At 39.0% G+C, this 25,205-nt stretch overlaps 1 protein-coding gene across 7 annotated transcripts in view; it reads right to left on the bottom strand.

Annotated features, from left to right (window-relative positions):
- The window catches only part of DIP2A (disco interacting protein 2 homolog A), a 145,515-nt gene that overhangs the window by 93,812 nt on the left and 26,498 nt on the right, over window positions 1-25,205 (bottom strand). For all 7 annotated transcript variants that reach the window (XM_046648006.1, XM_046648007.1, XM_046648004.1 and 4 more), the window contains 2 exons: window positions 6,987-7,058; window positions 1,230-1,349 (listed from right to left, as the gene is read on the bottom strand). Coding sequence is in view for 4 of the 7 variants with exons in the window: in XM_046648001.1 (XP_046503957.1) it covers window positions 1,230-1,349; window positions 6,987-7,058 (192 nt within the window). In the remaining 3 variants the exon portion in view is untranslated. The remainder of the gene's footprint in view (window positions 1-1,229; window positions 1,350-6,986; window positions 7,059-25,205) is intronic.

The raw sequence follows: 25,205 nt of genomic DNA, 5'->3' as shown, positions 1-25,205 counted from the left end.
AAACCTCTGCTCTTCAAAAGTCACTTGAAGAGAATGCAAAGACAAGATAAAGCCTAGGAGAAAATATTAGCAAACTGTATTTATGATAATGGTCTGTGTTCATAAAATAAAGAATTAGAACTAGAATAAAGTTCACAAGGGCAGAAGCAGCTTGTTAACACGGGTTACATGGAAATGGATTGGAGGAGGATGGGGAGTAAGGAAAAGAGCAAGACAGGAAGGAAGGGGAGGGAAACTTTTTATGTGATCCCACTCATGGAACAAATACACGCAAGTGTGTGTTTTTGCGTTGAGGGCTGAAAAAGATGGTGCTCAGTGAAATGCTCATGGTGGTTGTCTCAGGACTCAGAGAGTTCAGGTGTCCTTAAACTTGGTGTAATATTTTATATTACATGTATTATTTATATAATCAGAAAAGAAACTATTATCAGTGTGACAAAGTTTTTTAAATGCGTATTAAATTGGTAAGAAATTATCTGATCAAAAATTTCTCAAATCAGTTCATCACACTCCCATGTTGACATAACATCTAAAATCTTAACATCCTTTTTGGATATTCCTAAAACAAAATGGCCACTTCTTTATCTCTGTTGAAAGTTTTTCTTTATTAAAAAAAAGGCTTATCAAAAGAGCTTAAATATAAAGGAAATATACAATCACACAATGGTGAAAATGTTATTAAACAGGTGAAATAGAGTGCTCCAAAGTTGTTGATATGTAACCTAGTAATTTAAAACATGAATTCTTCCCATGGGTATTCTGATAATTTAAATAAAATATCAGAGACAAATTTAAACGTTGATAAAAGCACTGACAGAATGGCAGAAAACTAATTAGAAGGAAATCTTCAAAATTAGAAAAACAAAAAATACTAAAACATCTATGGTAGTAAAGCTGCTCCATACTGTACAAAAATTACTTATACCAACCCCAAAGTTCTAGGCAAAAAAATGGAAAAAAAATGTCCAAAGAAATTATTCTAATCGGGGGCAAGGAAGATTTCTCCAGAGACTTTTATAAGCATCCCCCAAGAAGAGAGCACTTACACTACAGGTTACATTCAAACATACTGTAGTTATATTAAGGTTAAATTTTTTCTTGGAGAATATGATGATATGGTACATTATCGTTCAAGTGAAGATAATTTCTTCAGTAGACATTTTTAGCAAAGAAAAAACCGGAAGACTTAGAGTCCAAAAGTTGAGGTCTACCCCCTCTCTGGTCCCTACCTGACCGGAAGCGCTCATCCCGTGAGTTGGTGGGCCGAGGCTTCTGCTGTTTGGGCACTGTGGTCGTGGTTTGTGAGGGCCCAGGGATCCTATTCTCAGCTTGTAGAGATGGATCTACTCCTGAAACACAATTTTATAGGAATTTCTTATTTAAACAACTTGCTTTTCCAATTATGGAAAAATCCATTTAAAACAGCACAAACAACTTCTTATATGTTGCTACACAGCATACATGTACCAAAAACAATGATCCAAGCGTATGTACCCTGTGGTGGCCCTCGAAGCCCAGAAGACCCGAGTCTAGAAGTCAGAGATAGAGCTGTGGATGTCCACTTTGAGCTCTCTTTCTCCCCACAGCGCCTGGCCCAGCCCAGCCCTGCCTCCATCCACCATCTCTTCTCCACCATCCACAAGAAGGGTGACCATCACAGAGCCATCACAGGCCCCATCAGCACAACAGGCAGCCACTCGGGGCAGACTCTCTAGGGAAGGTCCTTTGAAAGTGCATTTCTGCATCATAAATATTTCCTGAATCGGAAATGGCCCTGCCCCTTTTCCTGGCACTGTCCATGGTGTTAGCAAACTCAGTGAGAAACAGCCCACAAGCAATCACTAGGGGGTCACCAGTCACCCTTAGACACAGGCAGAAAAGAAGGGGAACGGTGGAGAAAAAGACATGAGAGGCATAGATAACAAGGACAACTGTAGAGCAGAGTGCTGAGATCAGGCCCCACTGCCTCGGCCTGCATGCCTGAGTGCTGTCTCCAAACCCACCTGCGGATGGCTCTGCACACTCTGTCGCCAGGCCGCCCGCTCTCATGTCCACAGCCCCTGACCACACAGGCCCTCAGGACAACGGGTGGTGAGTAAGGGAACAGGGTACAAGCATGCAGGGTCATCAAAGAGAATCCCTGGTGTTGAGTCCTAATTTGCTGACACAAATCAAAGCCTTCAGCTGTGCTTCATCAAAACAATCTGTTTAACTTTAGCCTTTGTTTCAAGATGTCTCATAAGATTGGCCAGCAGGGATTTCAGCCCTATTGGCTTCTCCAGCCCTCATCACTCCGTGAAAAGAGGCTGTCTACCCCCACCTCGAACCCAGTGGGTCATTGACTGCTGGCGGACACAATGTGGCAGAAGTGACGTGGTGTGGCTTCCAAGGCTGGTCATGAAATGCAACACAGCTCCCACCTCGCTCTCTGTGACAACACACTGAGAGGACATGTGAGAGGACAGAGGCAGCCCAGGAGCCCAGCTCTAGGCTGCCTGAGTCTCCCAGCACCAACGCCACAACTGTGTTGAGGAGCCCGCACAGGACACGGGCTCTGGCTCCACAGACAGGGAGGAGCTACCCACAGTGCCTGGCTAAACTGCAGATTTGTGAGCAGAACACATAGGGTCACTGTTGTTTGAAGTACCTCATTTTGGGGTGGTTAGTTATGTAGCACTAGAGAATGAGAACACTCCGTCTGGAAATCAATGTTTAACTCTTCAAAATTTGAGCATATATGCATGTATACACATACATGCTTAGAGCAATACTGATCAGTACTGCTATTGGCTTTTTGTTTCTTGCGACTGGATAGAACTACTTTAAAGTTCATAATGGAGAATACATAGAATCTTATTCATTGTGGATTATAAACAGGCATGTTGCAAAGTAATATATATGCACATGGACATCCTTACACTTAATTTCCAAAATATGGGTGCCTTTATTCTTTGAGATGGATTCATTTATTCAACAAAGATACAAAAGCCAATCTGAAATTACTGGATAAAAGGAAAGGTATATTTTTAGTTTTAAGTGATATCAAGAGATAACTTTCCAAAAAGGTTAGAGTGATTCGCACTCCCACGAGCAATGTAGAAAAGCGTCACTTCCCCACATCCTTGGCAGCATTGATGTTATAAAAAGTTTTAGTATTTTGCCAATCTGATAGGAGAAAAATGATTCACTTTAATTTGCATTTCCATATCTACTGGTGGAGTTGAACATAATTTAATGTTTATTGCCCACCCAAATTTCCTCTTCTTTGAATTTCTATTCATTATACTCAGCTAATGAGTCCCTCTAAAAGACCCACAGGAAGCCCTGGTCTGCTGGGGACACTACCCTGGACTATGCACACATTCCAGAGCCGTGGCCCAGCTAGTGGCAGCTCAGTCATTGTGAAATGTGGTCACTTCTACAGAACCAAACATACTTGCTTTTCTTTTCCATTCTAAATTCCAGCTCTCCTATCTTGTAACCCCAGCTCAAAGGTTATTCAAATATCCTCCTGAATTTAACAGTATTTTATAATTACAAACATATTTAGAGCTCTAATCCTTCCGCAGTTTATGTTCACTAATGGTGGAAAGGAAGAGGATCTCAGCCCTGTTGCCTCCAGAGGGATGGCATCAGTTAGTAAATAAATCCTGCCTCCTTCGAATCCTCCTAAATCGTTTCTAGACCTGCTTCCCTTCCACTGATTAAGTCTTCTGCCCCATCTGCCAACACCCTCCTGCTGTGACTATGAAGTTTACATAATCAGGTTTATTTTCTTACGAGTATTCTTTTCAAAACCGTATTGGCTACTCTCAGAACTCTTCTCCTTCAAATGGGTTACTATTTCCAATCCCAGGTTTGGGAAGAAAATCTGCCACAGGTATTCAGATTGGACTACATTATGTTCACACATTAATTTGGAAACTGCCAGTTTTATAATATTAAGCTTCTTCATTTAGGAAATTGGTATGTTTCTTCATATTTTAGAATCTTACTTATTTCTTTCAAAAAGATTTTATAATCCAAATGCAGGTTCTGTGGCTTTCTTGCTAAATGTATTAATAAGCGTTTGACAGTTTATCATCGTGAATAAGAGTTTTTTCATTAATAGAAATATTGCCAGAGAAAAGCTTGCATATTTCTTGCATATTTGTCTTCTATAAACCAAAAACTCTTACTAATTCTAATAGTAAGTAAGCCGTCACCTGAGCTTTCAAGGTATAAAATAATGCCTTCCATAAGTGAAGATGGCTGTCTTTTGTCTCACTACTCATCCTTCATCGTCGTCTCGTCTCGTTGCATTGGCAGCAGCCACCAGAATTAAGTGGTGCAGGAGCAGGCACAGTGAACACACCTGTCTCGTCACCCTTGGAAGAGAAATGCTGCAGAGCATGGTTGACAGTTGCTGTTCATGTTTGGCAAATGGGCTTCAAGACGTTTCAGTAGTTTCCTCCAATTCCAATTTTACTCAGTTTGTTTTTGGTTTATTTTGGATGAATGAATGTCAGTATATAAAGAGTCTTCTTAATATTCTTTTTGTTGATTTATTATAAAATATATCATACCGATACAAGCAGTATAAAGCATGTGTATGGTTTACGAATTATTACACAGAAAAGAACCAAGGTAACAACGACACTACTAAGCTTGAACACTCAAGTGCCTTAGGAGCCCCCTGGCCCCTCCAATCTCACCCCACAAGGAAACAGCGTGCTGACGTCAGTGAAAACCATCCCCTTGTCTTTCTTTACCGACTACATATGGGTTTCTAAACAGTGCAGTTTGGCATGTTTTTAAACTTATCTTGGCTATATTCATTTGTAATTGTTTCTTTCATGCCTCACGATGTTTATGAGATTTGTCCTTGCAGACACATGTTGGTCTTTAGGCTTCCACTGTTTGGATCTCCCTGTATGGATTTCCATTGTACAGATTTCCACTGTATGGATTCCTCTGGACAGATTCCCCTATACGGATTCCCCTGTAAAGATTTCTACTGTATGAATTTCCACTGTATGGATTCTGCTGATGGACGTTTGAGATCTTGGCTGTTGAGGGATATAATGAACATTTCTGTGCGCAGGGCAGGTATAAGGTGCAAACGTACAGAATTTCTCAAGGGCGTGCATGCACCTGAAGGAGAACTGCTGTCACCTCTGCACCTCTTCAACTGCCCCAGCTGTCCACATTCCCCACTGTCTGAATCCTCTCCAACACCCCGAGGTAGGTTATAGCTTTAATTTGCATTTCTCTGATTACTACTGAGATTAAGCATCTTTTTGTTTGCTTGTTAGCTATCAGAATTTCCTCTTATGAAATACTTATTCAAGTCTTTAGCCCATTTTTCTGCTGGACTTTTATCATGTTGGAGAACTTTCTGGCTATTTAAGTTTAAATTAATTAAAATTAAATCAAAAATTCAGTCTCTCCATCACACTAGCCACATTTCAAGTGCTCAACAGCCATATGTGGTTAGTGGTTACTACACTGAACAACGGAGCTACAGAACATCTCCATTATCACAGGCAGTTCTCTTGGACGGTGCTGTTTTCTATGTTCTTTTCCAGTTCTCTGTTATCTTGTCCCATTGTGTGGATTCACTTTAATCTCTTTATGGTGACTTCTGATAAAAAGGAATTCTTAATTTTAATGTAGTCTAGTTTACCAATCTTTTTCTTTATGGTTGCAGCTTGGTACTTTAGTGACTTAAATCCTATCTCAAGATGGTGATAGTTTTCCTCTATGATCTTCTCAAGGTGCTTTGGTTTTTGCCTTTCACATTTAGGCCTTTGATACACCTGGAACTGGTTTCTGGGTCCAATGTTGTGTGTCTTACATACAGATAAGGAACTAGGCCAGCACAATGACCTGCAATGTCGCCTCTACTAAGCCCAGTCTCCACATGTGTGCATCTGTGTCTGGGCTCTATGTCCTCTGCTAATCTAGCTGTCTACTCTTGCCCCAAAACCATGATGTCTTAATGATGATAGCTTGATGTTAATTCTTCATATGCTGGTATGGTAAATCCTCGTTCTTTTTTTTTTGAGGAAGATTAGCCTGGAGCTAACTACTGCCAATTCTCTTCTTTTTGCTGAGGAAGACTGGCCCTGAGCTAACATCTGTGCCCATCTTCCTCCACTTTATACATGGGACGGCTACCACAGCATGGCCCGCCAAACAGTGCCATGTCCGCACCTGGGATCTGAACTGACAAACCCTGGGCCGCTGAGAAGCGGAACGTGCGAACTTAACCAATGCACCACTGGGCTGGCCCCCAAATCCTCGCTCTTTTTTCAGCATATTTTGAATCTCTTGGCCCTTTAAACTTGCATATAAATTTTAGAATTAGCTGGTTAAAGTCCACACATACAAAAAAATCTGTTGAAATGATGAATGTGCTGACTCTACAGATCAATCTAAGAAGGGAAGAACTGACATCTCTACAATATTTGTTCTTAACCTAAGTAAGGCAATGTTCCTTACAATAATTATAAAAATAATCATGTTCTAGGGGCTGGCCCCGTGGCCGAGTGGTTAAGTTCGCGCACTCCGCAGCAGGCGGCCCAGTGTTTCGTTAGTTCGAATCCTGGGCGCGGACATGGCACTGCTCATCAGACCACGCTGAGGCAGCGTCCCACATGCCACAACTAGAAGAACCCACAACGAAGAATACACAACTATATACCGGGGGGCTTTGGGGAGAAAAAGGAAAAAATAAAATCTTAAAAAAAAAATTAAAAAAAAATCATGTTCTATAATTACAAAAATAAAATAAATCCTATTTGGGAATGAGATCTATACCAAACCAGAGCTTTAAATTATAATCTATGCCTTTGGATTTTATTATTTAATATTAGACACATCATTTGCCCAATCCTTCTTAATAAAATATGAAACATACAAACGTTAAACTCTACAATCAATTTTTAATCAAGTTTTATGAGACAATATAATTGTTACAAAACACTTGAGTGTGTTGACCTTACCTTGAATAAGTGGTATATAACGTGCAAGAAGCTTTGCCCTTTTCTTTTCATATCCTTTTTGAGTGATGTCACCTAAAACAACAATGAAAAAAGAGAATTAAATTTCTTCTAATGTTTCAAAATTTTTGAATTAAAAATTAATTCATAATGGAAAAACTGGAAAGACTAATGTCCTTCAACTGGTGACTGGATAAACAAACTATGATGCATCCATACAGTGGCATACTATTCACCAGTAAAAAGGAACAAACTATTGATCTAAACAACAATTTGCATAGATCTGATATGCCTATTGCTAAGTGAAAGAAGCCAGACTCAAAGGCTAGTGAGTCCCTTCAAAATGGAAGTGAGGGAAGGGCAGACCATCAAGGGGTACAAGGGAATTCTGGGGGGTAATGAAGCTGTTCTATGTTTTAATTGTGGTGGTGTTCTACAATTGTACGCATTTGTTAAAAACTTACAGAACTGCATACCAGAAAGGGTAATTTTACTGTATGGAAATAACACTTCAATGTTTAACAACTGTGATCAGCATCCCTGAGGAGCTTGGCAAAAATGCAGACTCTGAGGCCATTCTCCAGACTGACAGAGTCTGAATCTTCATTTCACCAAGATCCCTACATGATTCCTGTGCAGGGTCAAGTTGTGGAACCACTGTGTAAGGGACCCACAGAAAAAGAGCCCTAGCAGCCCATGCAGTGTCCCTGGGCAAAGACTCAGGAAAAAGGACAGGTGTCCTGATAAATTATCATAAAGAACAGCCTAAAAACTAATTAAACCATCTAGGAACAAGAAAGGAAATGTATCTTCAAGGAAATACTTGTCCATCTAAGGACATCATTTGGTTTCTAGACAGAGCTCCGAGTGCTCACAGTGATCTGTCGTGTTTTGGAGACTTTATTTAGACTGAAAATACATATTACAATTCCCACTAGTAGCTTGCTCCTTGGGTGAACCGTGTTCAACAGAAAGCTTTCAGTGTTTTGCAAGCCCTCCTCACCCCCTCCCCACTCTCCCCTCTCCCTCACCCCAAACAAATAAGCAAAGGGTCAAGCTGCTGGCAATCAGAAGATACAGGCTGCTATCACTTGTTGAGTGCTTCACCAAGTATTTCCTTTAGATAAACTTGACCGCAGCATTTGTTGTGTCAAACAGCCAACACCTTTGAATGCCTGACATCTAAATTAAGCCTCACAGAAAGTCTCTGGGTAGGCATTAATATGCCATCCTAGAGAAGAGGAGTCTGAGGTCAGGGAAGCAGTGGGTCCTCCTGCCAGCCAAGCATGAGTTGCTTTGGGTCCAGGCCAGGCTACCACACAGTGCTGGTGGCCTCAAGCACCCTGCCCTCTGCACAGAGCTTCCACTTTGACAACAGCTCGTTCAGTCAGGCCCCTCCCCACAGAGCCTCTCTCATTCAGTCTCATCTATCCTTTCCTTTATTTATCCCTCTGTCCCCACCTTATTTCCCCACCACCCCCACAGGAACACTATTCTATTGCATTTAGTGACTTTTAATTTGACTATGTTCTGCAGAATGTATACTGCTTTGTGTCCATGTATTTTTACTTTACCTGAATAACATTACATTATAAATCTCACGCTATCGTCTATTTTTTTTCACCAAGCACTGAATTTTTAAGATCAACCCATCTGTGATGCAGTGAGGATACCTAATCCACTGCTGACTGCAGTGGCCCTTGGGGTGTGTCATCCTCATCTTACCCACTCACTAGACATTCACACACCCAATCGGATCTAGGATATGATTTTTTGTTTCATTTATTAAGCTTCAACTTGTGAACAACTTTAAAGCACATGTATTCTTTAAAGCAATATCTGCTAAAAAAAATTGTTTCCTCTGGGATATACGAAAATACATAATTGAGACAAATTTAAATGAAAATTAAATATTGCTACACTAAACTAAAACTGATAAACCCTTATTGAAAAGCAGAGCATTTGATTTTCCAGGATATTTAAAAATTAGGTATTCATTTCCTAGAAAGAGTTCCTTCTTACCTTCCCATTTCAAATGAACATTGATATGGTGAAGGTACAAAAAGAGCAATCAGAAATGAAACATGCTAACTCCCTGTCTGATGTTCATGATATCCCAAAAGCTGTCTCACTTTTTTTTACTGAACCAATTGAACATAACCAGCTACACATTTTCATGTGTAATCAGTTACCATATTTTCACGTATCTAGCTTAGAGGCTAACCCAACACACCATTGAAAACAAAGCTTCCACCCGCACAGAGAGCAAGGTAGAATTTCAAAATAGAATCCAGATACAAAACTAATAAGCTAATAAAGGGACTCGAATCCAAGTTTTCTGACCCCAAGCTCATTAAACACTAAAGAGACAAACAGCAGAACCAGGCTCCCCAATCCACTGTACAGAACTCAGGTAACCCTCACCTGACAGCCAGAGGGAGTCTCAGATAAGGTGGAGCTCTCCCCTGGCCGAGCACCCAGGCACCTGCGAGACTTTGGAAAAACGCCACAGCCCATCCTCGGAACGTGCTTCCCTAATGGTCTGTGAGCTAGCAGGCTAGTTCTTACTAGCCCTTTAGGTGGGGGTTCAATGTGTAGTTGACCTCCACTGCCGCAACCAAAGTCACTTGGGATTACAGATGCAAAATCCCAAATAACATCTCCAAGTCCCTAACTCAGCAACATAATTTCTAAAAACCTATTCTCAAAAACACTCAGCAACTCCTTAAGATCACAGGAACAAGGATAGGCAGGATACATTATGTATAACAGCAAATAATGGGAGACAACCTAATTTTCCATGAAAAAAGAAGAAAGAAGTAAATACACTGCCATATATCATTACTATAGAATACTGTTGGTCCTAAAAAAATACTCTGTTATTTGGGAGGTGGGTTGGGGGCGTTTATAATCTACATGGATTCAGGATGTCCTATTGAGTAAAAAGAGTTAAGCTGAAAACCCATGTATATACAGAATGATCTAATTCTGGTAAAAATAGATAAATAAAACTATATTTATATGCATGTAGGTGTGTATATTTCTGTGTGTGCAGAAAATGTCTGGAGGGCTGCCCAACAAATTAACAGTGATTTATTTATTTAGTGTGGGGTGAGTGAGATAGATTTCATTTTTTACTTCATACGTTTTTGGGTTTTTGTTTTGGGTTTTTTTTTTTTTTTGGTGAGGAAGATTTGCCCTGAGCTAACATCTATTGCCAATCTTCCTCTTTTTTTTGCTTGAGGAAGATTAGCTTTGAGCTAACATCTGTGCTGGTCTTCCTCTATTTTGTATGTGGGATGCCTCTGTAGCATGGCTGATGAGTGGAGTAGGTCCACACCTGGGATCTGAACCTGCAAACCCAGGCTGCCAAAGCAGAGTGTGCATAACTTTAATCACTTGGCCACTGGGCCAGCCCCCCACATTTTCTTTTCCTGTTTTACTTTGGGGGTGGGATGAGGAAGATTGGCCCTGAGCTAACATCTGTTGCCAATCTTCCTCTTTTTGCTTGAGCTAACATCCATGCCAATCCTCCTCTATTTTGTATGTGGGATGCTGCCACAGCATGGCTTGATGAGCAGTGTGTAGGTCCACGCCTGTGATCCAAACCCACGAACCCTGGGCCGCCAAAGTGGAGCATGAAAACTTAACCACTACACCACTGGGCTGACCCCAACACACTTTTGAACTCTTTAAATTTTTTATCACAATAATCACATAGTCCTTTGTAATTAAGAATATATGGAAGATGGTTTGATAATGTACTATGATTATGTAAGATGTTATTGCAGGAAACTGAATGAATTCTACATACTAGTTTTGCAACTTCTTATGTGACTAAAATTATTTCAAAATAAAAAGTTAAAAAAGTATATGGGGTGGGGGCAAGCTCTGTGGCCAAGTGATTAAAGATCCATGTGCACTGCTTCGGTGGCCCAGGTTTGCGGGTTCAGATCTCAGATGTGGACCTACTCCACTCATTTGCCATGCTGTGGAAGCATCTCACATACAAAAAATGGAGCGAGATTGGCACAAATGTTTGCTCAGGGATAATCTTCCTCAAGCAAAAAAAGAGAAGGATTGCCAATGGATGTGAGCTCAGATTGAATCTTCCAAAATAAACAAATGAAATAAAATAAATAAATAAGTAAACAAACACATATGGGAGAGACTATATAAAATTGGTGTTATTTCTTTTTTAAGTGTCTGATAAAATTTATCAGTGAAAACATGTGGGCTTACAAATTTATTTTCCAAAAGGTTGGGTTTTTTCTTCTATCTTTTGCTGTATTCTACTTTTTTTTTTTTTTTCCTTTTTCTCCCCAAAGCCCCCCGGTACATAGTTGTGCATTCTTCGTTGTGGGTTCCTCTAGTTGTGGCATGTGGGACGCTGCCTCAGTGTGGTCTGACGAGCAGTGCCATGTCCGCGCCCAGGATTCGAACCCATGAAACACTGGGCCGCCTGCAGCAGAGCACGCGAACTTAACCACTCGGCCACGGGGCCAGCCCCTGCTGTATTCTACTTTTTAAATTAAGACGATTTATTTATTTTAGAGCAGTTTAAGCTTTAGGGCAAAACTGAAGTCAAGGTACAGAGAATTCCATACATTCTCTACCCCCACACATGCAAAGCCTCCTCCATTGTCAACATTTATCAACAGAGTGATATATTTGTTACAATTGATGAACAACACTGACACATCATAACAACCCAAAGTCCATAGTTTAATTATGGTTCACTCTTGGTGGTGTACAGTCTACAGGTTTGGACAAATGCATAATGACATATATCCATCATTATGATACCATACAGGGTATTTTCACTGCCCTAAAAATCCTCTGTGCTCTGCCTATTCAGCCTTCCCTCCATCCCCCAATCCGTGGCAACCACTGACATTTTCACTGTCTCCATAATTTTCCAGAATGTCATATAGTTAGAATCATACAGTAGCCTTTTCAGATTGACTTCTTTCACTTAATAATATGTTTTTAAGTTTCCTCCATGTTTTTTCTCAGCTTGATAACTCATTCCTTTTTAGTGCTGAATAATACTCCATTGTCTGGATGGACCACAGTTTATCCATCCAACTACTGAAGGACATCTTGGTTGATTCAAAGTTTTGGCAACTATGGATAAAGTTCTTATAAACAACTGTGTGCAGGTTTTTGTGTGGATATATGTTTTTAACTCCTTTGGAGAAATAGCGAGGAGGGTGATTGCTGGATTGTATGGTAAGAGTATATTTAGTTTAGTAAGAAACTACCAAATTGTCTTTCAAAGTGGCTGTACCATTTTGCAATCCCACCAGCAATGAATGAGAGTTTCTGTTGCTTCACATCCTCGCCAGCATTTGGTGCTGTCAGTGTTCTGGATTTTGGTATTCTAATAGGTGAACAGTGATATCTCATTGTTGGTTTTAATTTGCATTTCCTTGATGACATATGATGTGGAGTATCTTTGCATATGCTTACTTGCCATCTGTGCATTTTCTTTGGTGAGGTATCTGTTAAGGTTTTTAGCCCATAAGGTTGTTTTCTTATTGTTGAGTTTTAAGAATTCTTTGTATATTTTGGGTAAGAGTCCTTTATCAGATGTGTCTTTTGCAAATATTTCCTCCCAGTCAGTGGCTTGTCTTCTCTTTTTTTTTACATTATTTTTCACAGAGCAGAAGTTTTAAATTTTAACAAAGTCTAGCTTACCAATTATTTCTTTCATGGATCATGCCTTTGGTGGTGTATCTTAAAAAGTCATTGCCAAATCCAAGATCACCTACGTTTTCCTTTACGCTATCTTCTAGGATTTTCATAGTTTTGCATTTTACATTTAAGCTTGTGATCCATTTTGAATTAATTTTTGTGAAAGGTATAAAGTCTGCAATTAGATTCATTTTTTTGCACATGGATCAGTTGCTCCACCACCATTTGTTGGAAAAACCATCTTTGCCCTACTGTATTGCCTTTGCTTCTTTGCCAAAGATCAGTTGACTATATTTACATGGGTTTCTATTCTGTTCCATTGATCTATTTGTCTGTTCTTTTGCTGATAACATACTGTCTTGATTACCACAGCTTTATAGTAAATCTTGAAGTCAGGTAGTGTCGCTCCTCCAACTTTATTCTTTTCCTTCAATACTGTGTTGGCTATTCTGGGTTTATTGCCTCTACCCCTAAACTTTAGCATCAGTTTGTCGATATCCACAAAATAACTTGCTAAGATCTTGATTAGGACTGCATTAAATCTATAAATCACTTTGAGAAAAACTGACATTTAACAATATTGAATCTTCCTATCCGTGAACACAGAATATTTCTCCATTTAGTTGTTCTTTGATTTCTTTCATCAGTGTTTTGTATTTTTCTTCATATAGATCTTGTACATATTTTATTTAATTTATATCTAAGTATTTAATTTTGTGGGGTGCTGATGTAAATGGCATTGTGTTTTTAATTTCAAATTCCACTTGTTCAGTGCTGGTATATAGCAAAGTGATTGACTTTTGTATATTAACCTTATATCCTGTAACCTTGCTATAACTACTTGTTAGTTCCAGTTTTGTCAAATATTTTGGATTTTCTAAATAGATGATCATGCTAACTGTGAACAAAGACAGACTTCTTTCTTTCTTCCCAATCTATACCTTTTATTTCCTTTTCTTATCTTATTGTATTAGTTAGGACCTCCAGTACAATGTTGAAAAGGAGTCCTTGCCTTATATCTGATCTTAATAGAAAAGCTTCGAGTTTTTCACCATTAACTACGATGTGAGCTGTGGGATTTTTGTAGATATTCTGTATCAAGTTGAGGAAGTTTTCTTCTATTCCTAGTTTACTGAGAGTTCTTATCACAAATAGGTGTTGGATTTTGTCACATGCTTTTTCTGTATCTATTGATATGATCATGCGATTTTTCTTTTAGCCTGTTGATGTGATAGATTATGTTAAATGATTTTTGAACACTGAACTAGTCTTGCAGACCTGTGATATGTCCCACCTGGTTGTAGTGTGTAATTCTTTTCATACACTGTTGGATTCAATCTGCTAATATTTTGTTGAGGATTTTTACATCTATCTTTCTGAGAGATATTAGTCTACAGTTTTATTTTTTTGTAATGTCTTTATCTGGTTTTGGTATTGGGGTGATGCAGGCCTCATAGAATGAGTCAGAATACATTCCCTGTGCCTCTACCCTATGAGACTGTAGAGAATTGGTACAATTTTTTTCCTTAAATGTTTGGTAGAATTCACCAGTGAACCCTTGTGGGCCTAGTGCTTTCTGTTTTGGGAGGTAATTATTGATTCAATTTCTTTGTTACATATAGGCCTATTCAGATTGTCTATTTCTTTTTGTGAGTTTTGGCAAATTGTGTCTTTTAAGGAATTGGTCCATTTCATCTAGGTTACCAAATTTTGGGGCATAGAGTTGTTCACAGTATTATTTTATTATCTTTTTAATCTTCAAAGGATCTGTATGATTTCCCCTCTTTCATTTCCGATGTTAGTAATTTGTGTTCTATTTTTCCTTAGTTAGCCCGGGTAGAGACCTATCAATTTTATTGATCTTTCAAAGAACCAGCTTTTGGTTTAATTAATTTTTCTCTATTGGTTTCTGGTTTTCAATTTCATTGATTTATGCTCTAATTATTTCTTTTATTCTATTTATTTTGGATTTAATTTGCTCTTCCTTTTCTAGTTTCCTAAAGTGGGAGATTAAGTTATTGATTTAAAAAAGAAGTTTTTTTTGTTTTGAGGAAGATTAGCCCTGAGCTAACATCTACTGCCAATCCTCCTCTTTTTTGCTGAGGAAGATTGGCCCTGAGCTAACATCCGTGCCCATCTTCCTCCACTTTATATGTGGAGACGCCTGCTACAGTATGGCTTGACAAGTGGTGTCTATGTCTGCACCCGGGATCCAAACCAGCGAAGCCCAAGCTGCCAAAGCAGAATATGCAAACTTAACTGCTGCACCACCAAGCTGGTCCCAAGTTATTGATTTTTTAGATTAAAATATAATTGACATAGAGGCCGGCCACATGGCTGAGTGTTTAAGTTCATGTGCTCCACTTCAGCGGCCCAGGGTTTCCCCGGTTTGGATCCTGGGCGCAGACCTAGCACCACTCATCAGGCCATGCTGAGGCAGCGTCCCACATGCCACAACTAGAAGGACCCACAACTAAAATATACAACTATGTACTGGGGGGGGCTTTGGGGAGAAGGAAAAATAAAAAATAAAATTCTTTAAAATATAATTGACATATTATGTTTCAGGTGTATGACATAACAGTTTGATATTTGTATATATTGTGAAATGATTACCACAGTAAGTCTAGTTAACATCCATCACTATACAGTTATAATTTTCTTCCCCTGTGATGAGAAGTTTTAAGATCTACTCTCTTAGCAACTTTCAAATATATGATACAGTATTATTAACTATAGTCACCATAATGTATATTACATCCCATGACTTAATTATTTTATAACTGGAAGTTTACACCTTTTGACTTGCTTCACTCATTTCACCCATGCCCCCTACCCCACCTCTGGCAACCACCAATCTGTTCTCTGTATCTACGAGTTCATTTTTGGTTTAGTTATTTTTTTAGATTCTACATATATATGAAATCATAAGGTATTTGTCTTTCTCTGACTTATTTCACTTAGTATTATGCCCTCAAGGTCCATCCAGGTAATTGGTTTTTATCTTTCTTCTTTTCACATGTATGCATTCAATGCTATAAATTTCCCTTTTATGTGCTTTCACCGAATCCCACAGATTTTGTTGTGTCTTTATTTTCATTTAGTTCAAAATATTTTTAAAATTCTCTTGCGTTTCTTCTTTGATCCATGTGTTACTTAGAAGTGTGTTTTTAATCTCCACATATTTTGGAATTCTCCAGTGATCTTTCTGTTATTGATTTCTAGTTTAATTCCACTGTGTTCTGAGAGCAGACATTGTATGATTTCTATTCTTTTAAATCTGTGAAGATGCGTTTTATGGCCCATAATGTGGTCTATCTTGGTGAATCCTACATGTGGGCCTGAGAATAATGTGAATTCTTCTATTGTTGAATGAAACAGTCTATGGACGTCCATTATTTCCGGTTGATAGATGGTGTTTTTGAGTTCAACTATGTCCTTACTGATTTTCTGCCTGCCCTATATGTCCTTTTCTAATAGAAGGGTGGTTGAAGTCTCCAACTATGATAGTGGGTTCATCTATTTCTCTTTGCAGTTTGATTAGTTTTAGCCTCACGTAGTTTGATGCTCCACTATTTGGCATATACACAGTAAGGATTGTTATGTCTTCTTGGAGAACTGACCCCTTTTATCATTATGTAACACCTTTATCCCTGATAACTTGCCTTGCTTTTAAGTCCGCTGTCTGCTACTCTTGCTTTCTTTTGATGTGTTAGCATTGCATATTTTCCTCCATGAATTTATTTATGTATTTTATTTTTAAGGAAGATTAGCCCTGAGCTAACATCTGTGCTCATCTTCCTCTACGTTATGTGGGACGCCTGCCACAGAGGTGAGTAGGTCCACACCTGGGATCTGAACCAGTGAACCCCAGGCCACCAAAGCTGAACGTGCGCACTTAACTGCTGCGCCACTGGGCTGGCCCCACCATGCATTTATTTTTAATACACTCTGACAATCTTTTAATTGGTGCATTTAGACCAGTGGCATTTGAAGTGATTATTGATATTAGTGGATTAGTATCTACCATATTCATTACTATTTTCTTTGTTGCCATTGTTATTTGTTCCTACTTTTGTCTTTCACTGTTTTTCTACTTTTTGTGGTTTTAAATGAGCATTTCATATGATTCCATTTTCTCACCCTTGTTAGCATATCAGCTATACTTCTTTATTACTTTTTTAAGTAGTTGTTCTATAGTTTGCAATATACATTTACAGCTAATCCAAGACCACTTTGAAATAACATTAAAAACTTCACAGGAAGTGCTAGTACCTTATGATAACAAAATAATCTTAATTCCACCCTCCCATCCCTTATATCATTGCTGTCATTCATTTCACTTATACATATACACGTGCATATATATATATATACACACACACACACACATAAGATACATACTTATACATAAGTGAATACATCATTGGTATGATTATTTTGAACTATTATCTGCTAGATCAACTGAGAATAAGAAAAACACGTTTTTATTTTACCTTCACTATTTCCTTCTTCAATGCTCTTCTGTTGTTTATGTAAAATCAAGTTTCAGGCTTATATTATTTTCTTTCTCTCTAAAGAAATTTAACATTCCTAACAACAAATTCTCTCAACTTTGGTTTGTCTGAGAAAGCCTTCATCTCCTCCTTCACTTTTGACAGATAATCTCACAGAACTTAGAATTCTAGGTTGGTGTTTCTTTCCTCTCAAAACTTTCAACATTTCACTCCACTCTCTTCTTGCCTGCATGGTCTCTGAGAAGTCGAATGTAATTCTTATCTTTATCCTCTATAGGTAAGGTGTTTTTTCCCCCTGGTTTCTTTCAGGATTTTTTCTTCTTTTTTAAAGTATTTTATTGAGATCATAATGGTTTATAACATTGTGAAATTTCAGGTGTACATTATTACTTATCAGTATTCTGGATAGACTACATCATACTCACAACCAATAGTCTAATTTTTAGCCATCACCATATATAGAGGCCCCTTTACTCCTTTTACCCAACCCCCAACCCCCTTCCCCTCTGGTAGACACTAAATAGTTCTCTTTGTCCATGTGTTTGATTATCTTCCACATGTGAGTGAAATCTTACAGTGTTTGTCTTTCTCAGTCTGGCTTATTTTGCTTAACATAATACCCTCAAGGTCCATCCATACTGTTGCAAAAAGGACGATTTTGTCTTTTTTTATGACTGAGTAGTATTCCGTTGTACATATATACCACATCTTCTTTACCCATTCATCAGTAGATGGGCACTTAGGTTGCTTCCACGTCCTGGCTATTGTAAATAATGCTGCAGTGAACATAGGGGTGCATAAGTCTCTTTGAATTGTTGATTTCAAGTCCTTTGGATAGATACCCAGTAATGGGATAGCTGGGTCATATGGTATATCTATTTTTAATGTTTTGAGAAATCTTCATACTGTTTTCCATAGTGGCTGAACCAGTTTGCATTCCCACCAGCAGTGGATGAGGGTGCCATTCTCTCCATATGCTCTCCAAGACTTGTTCTTTTTTGTCTTGGTAATTATACTCATTCTGACAGGTATAAGGTGATATCTCATTGTAGTTTTGATTTGCATTTCCCTAATTAATGATGTTGAACATTTTTCATGTGCCTGTTAGCCATCTGTGTATCTTCTTTGGAGACATGTCTGTTCATACCCTCTGCCTATTTTTTGATCAGGTTGCTTGTTTTCCTGTTGTTGAGTTGTATGAGTTCTTTACATATTCTGGAGATTAACCTCTTGTCAGACATATGGTTGTAAATATTTCCTCCCAGATGGTGGGTTGTCTTTTTATTTTGGTCATGGCTCCTTTGCCTTGCAGAAGCTCTTTAGACTGACGTAGTTCCATTTGTTTATTTTTTCTTTTGCTTTCCATGCCTGAGTAGACATGGTATTTGATAAGATGCTGCTGAGACTGATGTCAAATAGTGTACTGCCTCTATTTTCTTCTAGGAGTTTTATGGTTTCAGGTCTTACATTCACATCTTTAATGCATTTTGAGATAATTTTTGTGCATACTGAAAGATAATGGTCTACTTTCATTCTTTTGCATGTGGCTATCCAGTTATCGCAACATCATTTATTGAAGAGACTTTCCTTTCTCTATTGTGTGTTCTTGGCTCCTTTACTGCAGATTAGCTGTCTAAAGATGTGTAGTTTTATTTCTGGGCTTTCAGTTCTGTTCCATTGACATGAGTGTGTTTTTGTGCAGGTACCAAGCTGTTTTGATTACTATAGCTTTGTAGTATATTTTGAATTCAGGGATTGTGACACCTCCCGCTTTGTTCTTTTTACTCAAGACTGCTTTACTTATTCAGGGTCTTTTGTTGTTCCATATAAATTTTAGAATTCTTTGTTCTAGTTCCATGAAGAACGTCACTGGGATTCTGATTGGGATTGTACTGAATCTGCAGATTGCTTTAGGTAATATGGTCATTTTAAGTATGTTTATTCTTCCAACCCATGTACACCCATTTCCATTTCTTTATGTCATCTTTGATTTCTTTCAATAACATCTTATAGTTTTCAGGATATAGGTCCTTCATCTTCTTGGTTTAATTTATTCCTGGATATTTTATTCTTTTTGTTGCAATTGTAAATGGGATTGTATTCATGAGTTCTCTTTCTGCTACTTCTTTATTAGAATACAGAAATGCAACTGATTTCTGTAAGTTGATTTTGTACCCTGCAACTTTGCTGGAGTTGTTATTTCCAAGTTTTCTGATGGATTCTCTAGGGATTTCTATATAGAGAATCATGTCATCTACAAATAGCAAGAGTCACTTCTTTCTTTCCAGTTTTAATACCTTTTCTATCTTTTTCTTGCCTACTTGCTCTGGCCCAAACCTCCAGTACTATGTTGAATAAGAGTGGTGAGAGTGGGCACCCATGTCTTGTTCCTATTCTTAGAGGGATGGCTTTCAGTTTTTCACTGTTGAGTATGATGTTGGCTGTGGGTTTGTCATATAAGGTCTTTATTATGTTGAGGTACTTTCCTTCTATACCCATTTTATTGAGTTTTTATCATAAATGGATGTTGGATCTTGTCAAATGCTTTCTCTGCATCTATTGAGATGATCATGTGGCTTTTATTTCTCATTTTGTTAACATGGTGTATCACACTGATTGATTTACAGATGCTGAAACATCCCTGTGTCCCTGGTATAAATCCCACTTGATCATGGTGTATGATCTTTTTAATGTTTTGCTGTATTTGGTTTGCCAATACTTTGTTGAGGATTTTTGTATCTATGTTCAACAGTGATATTGGCCTGTAATTTTCCTTCTTTGTGTTGTCCTTGTCTGGTTTTGGGATCAGGGTGATATTGGCCTCAAAGAGTGAGTTAGCAAGTGTTCTGTCTTCAATTTTTTGGCATAGTTTGAGAAGGATAGGTATTCAATTTTCTTTGAATGGTAGAATTCTCGAGAGAAGCCATCTGATCCTGGACTTTTGTTTTGGGGGAAGTTTTTGATTACTGTTTCAATCTCTTTACTTGTGATTGGTCTATTCAGATTCTCTATTTCTTAGTGATTCAGTTTTGGGAGGTTATAGGGGTCTAAGAATTTATCCATTTCTTCTAGGTTACCCAAATTGGTGGCATATAGTTTTTCATAGTATTCTCTAATACTCCTTTGTATTTCTGTGGTATCTGTTGTAATTTCTCCTCTTTCATTTCTAATTTTCTTTGAGCCTTCCCTCTTTCTCTTAGTGAGTCTGGCTAAGAGTTTGTCGATTTTGTTTTTCTTCTCAAAGAACCAGCCCTTAGTTTCACTGATCCTTTCTACTGTTTTTTAATTTTTCACTTATTTCTGCTCTAATTTTTATTACTTCCTGCCTTCTGCTAACTTTGGGCTTTGTTCTTCTTTTTCTAGTTCTGTTAGGTGTAGTTTAGGATTGCTTGAGATTTTTCTTGTTTGTTGAGGTGGGCCTGCATTGCTATGAATTTCTCTCTTAGAATCACTTTTGCTGCATCCCGTAAGAGTTGGTATGATGTATTTTCATTTGTATCCAGATATTTTTTTTATTTCTCCTTTGATTTCTTCATTGATCCAATGGTTTGTTAGTAGTGTGTTGTTTATTCTCCAGATATTTGTCACTTTCCCAGCCTTTTTCTTGTAGTTGATTTCCAGTTTCATAGCATTATGGTCAGAAAAGATGCTTGATATGATTTCAATCTTCTTAAATTTATCGAGGCTTGCCTTGTTTCCCAACATATTGTTTATCTTTCAGAATGTTCTGTGTGCACTTGAGAAGAATGTGTGTTCTGCTGTTTTTGGATGAAATCTTCTATATATATTAAGTCCATCTGGTCTACTTCTTCGTTTCATTCCATTATTTCCTTGTTGCCCTTCGGTCTGGATGATCTATCCATTCATATAAGTGGGGTGTTGACGTCCCCTATTATTATGGTGTTGCTGCTCATTTCTCCCTTTAGGTCCATTATTAGTTGCTTTACGTACTTTGGTGCTCCTGTGTTAGGTGCATATATATTCAAAAGTGTTATGTCCTCTGAGTGGACTGTCCCTTTATCATTATATACTGCCCCTCTTTGTCTTGCATTGTCTTTTTTATCCTGAAGTCTGCCTTCTCTGATAAAAGTATGGCAACACCTGCTTTCTTTTGTTTGCCCTTTGCTGGGAGTCTCATCTTCGATCCCTTCACTCTAAGCCTGTGTTTGTCTTTAGAGCCGAGATGTGTTTCCTGGAGATAGCATATTGTTGGGTCTTGTTTTGTAATTCATCCTGCCACTCTGTGTCTTTTGATTGGAGAATTCATTCCACTTATATTTAGAGTGATTATTGATATATGAGGGCTTAATACTGCCATTTTATCTCTTATTATCTGGTTGCTCTATATTCCCCTTGTTTCTCTTCCTGTGTATTTGTGACTGCCATTTCAATTTGGTGATTTCCTATGATTGTTTTCTCAGTTTTCTCTTTATCATTTGTGTCTCTGTTCTGATTTTTTGTTTAGTGGTTACCATGAGGTTTCATAGATGAGACAGTCCATTTTCTGATAGCCTCTTATGACCATTAGCCTAACCAGGTTCCATCTCTTCCCTCTTCCCAGTCTAAGTAAGTCATTGTTGCCACAAATTATTCCATTTTGTGTTGTGAGTGTGTGATTAAAATAAACTGTTTAGGGCTGGCCCAGTGGCACAGTGGTAAAGTTCACACACTCCGCTTCGGCGGCCCAGGGTTCACCAGTTTGGATCCTGGGTGCAGACATGGCACCACTTGGCAAGCCATGCTGTGGTAGGCATCCCACATATAAAGTAGAGGAAGATGGGCATGGATGTTAGCTCAGGGCCAGTCTTCCTCAGCAAAAAGAGGAGGATTGGCAGCAGATGTTAGCTCAGGGCTAATCTTCCAAAAAAAGATAGAATAAAATAAATTGTTTATAGTTATTTTTGATGCTTTCTTTCCCTTTCCCTTTAATGTTATAATCAAGCTAACCTGTTCTGATAGAGAACTGCAATTTTCTGACTTTGTCTGTCTATTTATCTCCTTGCTCAAGGCTTTGTAAAACTTTTCCTTTCAGTTTCAGGTATGAAGGCATGCATCATCATCTCTTGTAGGAGGGGTCTTGTGGCAATGAACTCCCTCAGCTTTTCTTCATCTGGGAAAGTTTTTATTTCTCCATCATATCTGAAAGTTTTTGTCTTTCAGTACTTTGACTATATCATTCCACGGTATCCTGGCCTGTAAAGTTTCTGCTGAGAAGTCCACTGAAAGCCTGATAGGGGTTCCAACTTTGTAGATTATTCTCTTCTGCCATGCTGCCCCGAATATTTTTTCTCTGTCATTGACTTTTACTAGGTTTACTAATATATGCCTTGGAGAAGCTCTTTTTGCATTGATATAATTAGGAATTACATTAGTTTCCTTTACCTGTAATTCCAGTTTCTTGCCCAGGTTTGGGAAGTTCTCAGCTATTATTTCTTTGTACAAGCTCTCTCCTCCTTTCTCCCTCTGGAATACCTATAATCTTTATGTTGCATTTCCTAATTGAGTCAGATATTTCTTGGAAAATCTTTTTTTTTTTTTTTTTTAGTGTTAGTTCTCTCTCCTTTGCTCCCTGAAGCAATTCTATATTTCTGTCCTCTAAATTCCTAATTCTGTCCTCCATAATGTCAGCTCTGTTTTTGAAGGATTCTAGATTGCTTATTATCTCATTCACTGTGTTTTTCATCTCCAGCATTTCTGTTTAGGTTTTTTTAGTTTCAATCTCTTTTGTGAAGAAATCCCCATGCCAATTAATTTTATTCCTGAGTTCACTGAACTCTCTTTCTGAGTGTTCTTGTAACTTGCTGAGTTTCTTTGTGGTAACTATTTTAAATTATCTGTCATTTAGATTGTAAATTTCTACTTCTTCAGGATTGGTTTCTGTCTTGTCATTTTCCTTCTGATCTGGAGTGTTACTGTGTTTCTTCATGTTATTTGATGAAGTGGACTTTTGCCAGCACATAGTGGTAGTGTCTGGTCAGCTACCACCTGCCACCATGGGGGAAGAGGGGCAGGAGCTATGTTTTCTGAACCTGCCATGTCCACTGCAAGTTGTGCCAGTAAGGCTCATGTATGTTTGTTGGCTGCCACTGCCTGGCAGGTCCTAAACGCAGGTGCAGGTGCTCTGGTATGGGTCCACTGCCCTGACTGACCAGCTGAGCTGGTGCACCAGGCGGGGGAGGAGGGGCACTTTCTTTTGTGCACATGTACACCTAGTCTGCACTCACTGGTGGCCCACCTGGGCCACTGGGCTTGTGGCAGTGCCTACGCGGTGGCCTACCTGCCTCAGTGTGGACTGTTCCACAAGCTGAGATGCAACTCCAAAAGCAAAAGTGTTCCTGTGGAGGCCTGCCTGCTCCCCTGCCTCCTTCCAGAGTCACATGCCAGCCACTGCATGAGGTCCCGCACTGCAGATCACTGACACTGGGGAGGGTGCAGATCTGCTTATCTCTTTCTGCTGCTTCCTAAGGACCCAGCATCCCCAACCTTCAGGCATAAGGCTGTGTAGATCTCTCAGATGTCCTATTGTACTGTGTGGGTGTCCTCTGTTGCCTAGTGAATGTTCTTCTGGTTGTATCTTAGGGAGGAGAGGCTATGGGAACAGTTCACTCTGCCATGATGCTGACATCATTCTCTCTTTCAGAATTTTCTTTATCTTTGATGTTCTGTAGTTTGAAAATGATATGCCTAGTGTACTTTTATGGGGCATTTACTGTGCTTGGTGTACTCTGTGCTTCCTGGATCTGTGGGTTAGGGTCTGACTTAATTTGGGGAAATTCTCAGATATTATCATTTCAATGATTTCTTCTGTTCCTTTCTCTCTTTCTTCTCCTGTATTCTCACTACTCGTATGTTACACATTTGGCGGTTGTCCCACAATTTTTGGATCCTGTTTCTTTTTCAGCCTTTTTTCTCTTTGCTTTTCCGTTTTTGAGGATTCTATTGATATATCCTCTAGCTCAGAGCTTCCCTCCTCACCTGTGTCCTGTCTACTAATAAGCCCATGAAAGGCATTCTTCATTTCTGTTACAGTGTTTTTGATCTCAAGCATTTCTTTTTGGTTCTGTCTTAGGATGTCTGTCTCTCTGCTTAAGTTGCCCATCTGTTCTTGCCTGCTGTCTATTTTATCCATTAGAACTCGTAGCATATTAATCACAGCTGTTTTAAATTCCCAATCTGCTAATTCCAACATCCCTGTTAGGGCTGGTTCTGATGCTTTCTCTGTCTATTCCAGTTGTGTTTTTTGCCTTTTGGTATGCCTTGTAATTTTTTCTTGATAGCCAGACATGAGGTACTGGGTAAAAGGATCTGTGTGAGGTGTGGGGGAGGGGAAGTGTTCTATGGTCCTATGAAAGGTCTCAGTCTTTTAGTGAGCCTGTGCCTCTGGACTATGAACTTCATAAGGTTTCTCAGGTTTTTTTCTCCCCACTTAGGTGGTACAGGATGTCTAAAGCAGGCTGGAGTTGAGTATTTCCCTTTCCTCAAGTCAGTTAGGTTCTGATAATACCCCAACAGGTTAGGCTCTAGTTAACAAGTTTCTCCTGAGGGCAGGCCTTGTTAAGAACAGAATGTTCTGGTGGATTTCAAAGTGGTTCCTTGTCCCCTCCCCCTCTCAGAAGCCCGAAGGGATTTTTCTCTTAAATACTGTGGGAACCTTGGCGAGTTTCTGAGGGTAAATCACACAATGTTGTGGGGCTCCCTTATGATCAGGTCCCCTGCAGTTTTTAACTCTCAGAGTTGTCCACACTGAGCCTCTAAACAAGTCCCCAATTACAGACCAGGTTTTCCTACCCCAGCACTGGTTCCTACAATGGTTTCTGCTTGTGAGTCTCTGCTCTGGTAATCTGTGAGTCCCTATATTCACCTGTCTGTCTCTCCAATCTTGGGGGCAGTGGTTTGCCCTGGGTCCTCCCCTCTCTTACAGATCCAAGAATAGTTGCTCAGTTTTTCAACCTGTTCAGCTCTTTACTTGTTAAGACCAAGTAGCAACTTCCAAGCTCCTTACACATAA

Source organism: Equus quagga, chromosome 21, assembly GCF_021613505.1.
Source record: "Equus quagga isolate Etosha38 chromosome 21, UCLA_HA_Equagga_1.0, whole genome shotgun sequence".
Taxonomy (NCBI): domain Eukaryota; kingdom Metazoa; phylum Chordata; class Mammalia; order Perissodactyla; family Equidae; genus Equus; species Equus quagga.
The sequence above is the reverse complement of the archived record's forward strand: the minus strand, read 5'-3'. Positions and strand labels throughout refer to the sequence as shown.